General features: G+C 32.6%; 1 protein-coding gene across 1 annotated transcript; it reads right to left on the bottom strand.

The window, feature by feature from the left end:
- Positions 1 to 2,115: 2,115 nt before the first annotated feature.
- On the bottom strand, positions 2,116 to 4,662 carry LOC128396164 (KAT8 regulatory NSL complex subunit 2-like). The gene is made up of 4 exons (XM_053356703.1): positions 4,278 to 4,662; positions 3,193 to 3,925; positions 2,959 to 3,107; positions 2,116 to 2,850 (listed from the first exon to the last, which is right to left on the bottom strand). Exons 1-4 carry the CDS (start codon positions 4,545 to 4,547, stop codon positions 2,368 to 2,370), a joined length of 1,635 nt encoding a protein of 544 aa, XP_053212678.1. The 5' UTR covers positions 4,548 to 4,662; the 3' UTR covers positions 2,116 to 2,367.

The raw sequence follows: 4,662 nt of genomic DNA, 5'->3' as shown, positions 1-4,662 counted from the left end.
TTGGATTGATTGTTTCATTTGGAAAAGAACTTTTTTTTTTATCGCCTCAACAATTTTAGATGAAAATCTACACTTAGTTAACTATTTTAATGGAAAATCATTTTAACTCAAAATTATTTTAATAGAAAATTATTTTAACACCAAATTTATATTAATAAAAATACTTTTAAATGAGAATTTCAATTTGTCCGCCAAAAAGAAAAAATTTCAACTTGTCAGCTGAAAGAGAGAAAATAAAAAATCGGCTCATCAGCTCAAGAATTTGCTGCTGTGGAAATAGCTTTTAAATTGTTTCTCTTATTTGTATTTAATTGTTTTCTTTTTTAACAATAATCAATTATTCGGTTAATTAGTTAATTGGATTTTTTTTCTTTATTCCAATCACATGGAGGATTATTCTAATAGACAGAATGTTAATGGTGATCGGTTAATAGGTTCTGATTGTAATTCTTTGTGTGGTCCAGTTGATTACAATTGTTTGAAGCTTAATCTTGGTGCCGAATTTGATGATTGGCAGGAATTTGTGGAAGCCGTTGAGGAGTTTCAAAAGAAAACCCGAATCAGATTAACCATAACCACAAGTAGAAGAGTTCAAAATGGCGAAGATGAAGATGATCCTACTGGTGAGGAGAGAATTTCCATCGAAAATGAGACCAATACCTGTGAGAGTGAAAGTAGCTCAATTAATAGAAAACGAAGAAAGTTTCAATACAAATATCTAAAGTTAACGTGTAAACATTATGGTTGCTATCGAAGTACATCCAAAGGAATACGACCTAATCAACCTACCAGGAAAATTAAATGTCCGACCTACATTTATGCGAGTCTTGACCATTATAGACAACGATTGGTAATCAAGCAAATGAAAGTAAATTGTAACCATGAGTTGAAAGATGATGAACAAGTTTTATTTCCTAAACTGTTCAGATTTTCACCATTTCCTGATAATCCACCTTCAAGTTCAAATGAATCATCTGATTGTTCACCAATTGTATCATCTCCAAGTAAAACAACTTGTAAAACGTTAATTGTACCATTAAGATCATCGGTAAACGAACTTTTGACCTCTGGTAAGATTGGATGTGATCATAGAGCCGAAGATGTTTGTCAAGCAATCAGATTAACACCCGATGATTTAACAGCCATTCAAACGAAATTTTCTTCTCTTAACAAAAAAGATCAAGATGATCTTTTATCGAACTGGATTAAAGTGGAAAACAATGTTACCGAAAACCGATTGAAACAACCTAATCCTCTTCAACTTTTAATCCATTTACCAACAATTAATGGTAACCTTTTACCTCTTTGCTGTGATACATTTATTCATATTTTATCAATTCCAATTCAACGTATAAATGATCTGATTTGTGAACAATTAAGGAAAACAAGTCACCGGGAAATCAGTATAAAAATTGTCAAGGAAAGTCAATCTAACCAAGAAAGTGATCGGCAAATTAATCCAACAACCATTTTAAATTCACAATCAAAGGAGACAAATTTACAAGACAATCAAATCTATTCAATTAATTTAAACCATAACAATCAAAGACCAAATCAATTTGATCGAAATGAATTAACTCAAAGCCACAATTCACCTTCTAATACCAATGAGATTACAAGTGACAATTTAATAACTTTGGGACTCTCGTCATCTTCAGTATCAACAGATAATCAAGTTAAAAGTAAACAAATTAATGATTCAACATCATTGACAAACAATTTATTAATGGACACAACCAATCAATCAAATAATTTCCGTTATCCATCAATCAAAGTGAGTCAAATAGTCAATGGTTTCTCTGTTGATATTGATTGTGAATTTCAGATGAATCTACAAGGAGTTTCTTTGATTAACAATTCGCAGACAGTTAAATTAATCATTGAACCAGAATAATCTGAATCCACTCAATTTACTTGGATGATTAATAATTTTAACTAAATCTTTTTTTCTCAACAAATTTTCTATTTTGGATCAACTATTTTCTTATATTCAATCAATTGTATCTTGAGAATTTGAAGTTTTGTTTTAGAAACTCAAACTCTTTCCTCTCCCTTTCCCTGAACATAAAGTGCAATCAACTGATCAAAGAAACGCTAGTGAACATTAATTGGTAATTACATGAAAACTCAAAGATTTAATTAACGAAAATTTTATACTATCATCGTGCTTTGTTTGTGAAGTGAGAGAGAGAGAGAGAGAAAAATAACAATCAGCTATGGTGATATAAAAAAGAGAAGACGATTCACTGAGTAATCATAGAGAAAGATTTATAACCTTGATGGATGATTAGAAAGAGATTGAAATGAAAAATAATTAAATTTGTTTGCGTTTTGGTTTTAAGATTATGAAAAATTAAAGATTTTAGTCTAAATCTGAGTACCATTGAAATTGGGATTAGTGTTTGGATCAGGGTTAATTGTTGAAGGGAAATTGGCATCTGTAAATGTTTCTAGTGGGAAAAAGTCTCGTTCTGATGTTTCCAGAGAGGGTAAAGTGGACAGTTCAGAGGTCTGATCAACACTAATGTCCATTGGTTCGGGTTGAGGATCTTGATTGTAAGGCTGAAGTAGATTGGGTGTAATTAAGTTTTCACTGGACTGGTTCAGAGAGATTGATTCTTGAATTTCAGTGTTGAGATCCGTTTGTATTGATTGCTTCAAATTATCTTGACTTGAAAAAATAGGAGTGTCAAATTGATTGAATGATAACGGTGGCGGTGGCGGTGGTAATTCTAGAAGTGCTATTTCTGATGTTTCTGGTCCAGGGCATGAAACAATTTCCTGAGAAACTGATAGGCAAGGTTGAGGAGAAGGTTGTTTCTCATGATTATCTTCATGAACTTCTTGAAACTAGAGGAGAGAGAAAGAGAAAGAGAAAGAGAAAGGTGAAAAAATATCTCAATGGATGAAAAGTGTTTATTCAATTTGATTGGAGAGAAAATTGAAAAATCATCTTACCAGTTTGTCGATTTCTGAATTGTGCTGTTTGAGATCACTATGGAGAATACAAGTGTGATGGCGACGAATTGATATGACAGGATTAAGACATGGTGGTTCTCCTGCCGCACAAGGTCGGAAAAGGACCTGATTAGAATCGAATAAAATATCTAAAGAGAGGAGAGAGAAAAAGAGATTTAGAGTTTACAGTGATTGTGATTATCGATTAAATTATTCCAAGGGTAATTGACTTACGAGATTTGCAATAATGGGACAGGGGAAGTGCTTGATTTTGACATGGAACATCTTTGTTGAAGATACATCTTGCATAGATTTTAGGTTTGAAGTTTTCTCCTTCCAGAAGAGCTCGTCTCTTCTCTCTTGCTTTGTCTTTAAGAAGAGCCTCTGGTCCTCGATATCGATGATATTTCACTAGAGCTCTTAATCTGTAAACATCTTCCTCCGAATAACCCGAATCAGATATATCGAATTCGCCATTTTCTTCCATCATGGCTTGAGCCTCTTTCTCATTCTGTAAAGATTGAAGATATCTTTTGTACTTTTCACGAAGTAGATACTGTAAATGTTTAAATTGTCCTATGTACAGTGATTGTAATTTTAACATTTTATCTCTCAATATGAGAGAAACTTCTTCTGCTGTATAAACACCCGCATGTTTTAATGGATCATCTTGATCACTGTCAAAATTTTCCGAATCCGAATCAATTAAATCTGGACGAAGAACATCTTCCAACATTGGGTTACTCGATTCTTCATCTGATTCTTGATCCAATGATTCAATAGCCGCTTCAGAGATTTTATTTCGTAAATAGTCACTTGCTGTAATACTGTTATCATCATCTTGTTTCACCCAATTGATATTAGCTCGTTTTCGCGTTGGATCTTGACTGTGACTGTAATGTTCCAATTGAAGTAATAATCCTTTCAGTCCTTCCCGTTTAGCCTTTGCTTCTTCAATATTTTGTTGCTACGCGGGAACAAAGAAAGAGAATCAAAAAGAAAGAGACATAAAGAAAGAGAGAGAGAGACAACCAGGGAAAGAGAGCAATTTGATGAGAGAGAAAAAGATGGAGAAAAAAATACATTAATATTTTAATCAGCACATAAAGAATTAGAGAGAGAAAGAGAGAATGAGATAAAAAAAGAGAGAGTAAAGAAAGAGATTCAACCAAGAGATAAAATGATCAGGGAGAAAGAGAGAAAGGGAAAACAGAAACAAGAAAAGGAAGACATAAGAATAAATAGAAAAAAATGAAAAAAGATTATTCATTAACTAGGGTTGTCTAATTTTCTCTCCTTTTTTCTCTCATGTTACTTACCAATTGCTGATGTAATTGTTGGTGTTTCTGCTTTAGAAACATCTTCTTAATATGCCAAGGACACAGAACTTGACTCGCTCTATCAGATTTCCTTGCAGCATTTGGACATCTTTTGTTGGTAATTGGATGGCTAAAGGTGCATTGTTTGAAAGGAGCATTTTTATCAACCAAAATATGACGAATACAATAATCAAAACCTTCTAATTTTGTTTGAAGGCAAATTCGGTGAATGTAGGAGCACAAATCTTTACCATCATTTGACCTGTTCATTGTCAAGGTAAATTCACTTTTCTCTATTCAAGGTTAAATTGTTAGTTAACTAATGTTCACTAGATAGAAAGAGACAATTTTGTTATTTTCTTCACTTTTCTCAATAACAAGAAAT

Source organism: Panonychus citri, unplaced genomic scaffold (genome assembly GCF_014898815.1).
Source record: "Panonychus citri isolate SS breed McGregor unplaced genomic scaffold, ASM1489881v1 Contig00143, whole genome shotgun sequence".
Classification (NCBI taxonomy): Eukaryota; Metazoa; Arthropoda; class Arachnida; order Trombidiformes; family Tetranychidae; genus Panonychus; species Panonychus citri.
This window is presented reverse-complemented; position numbering and strand designations above follow the sequence as displayed.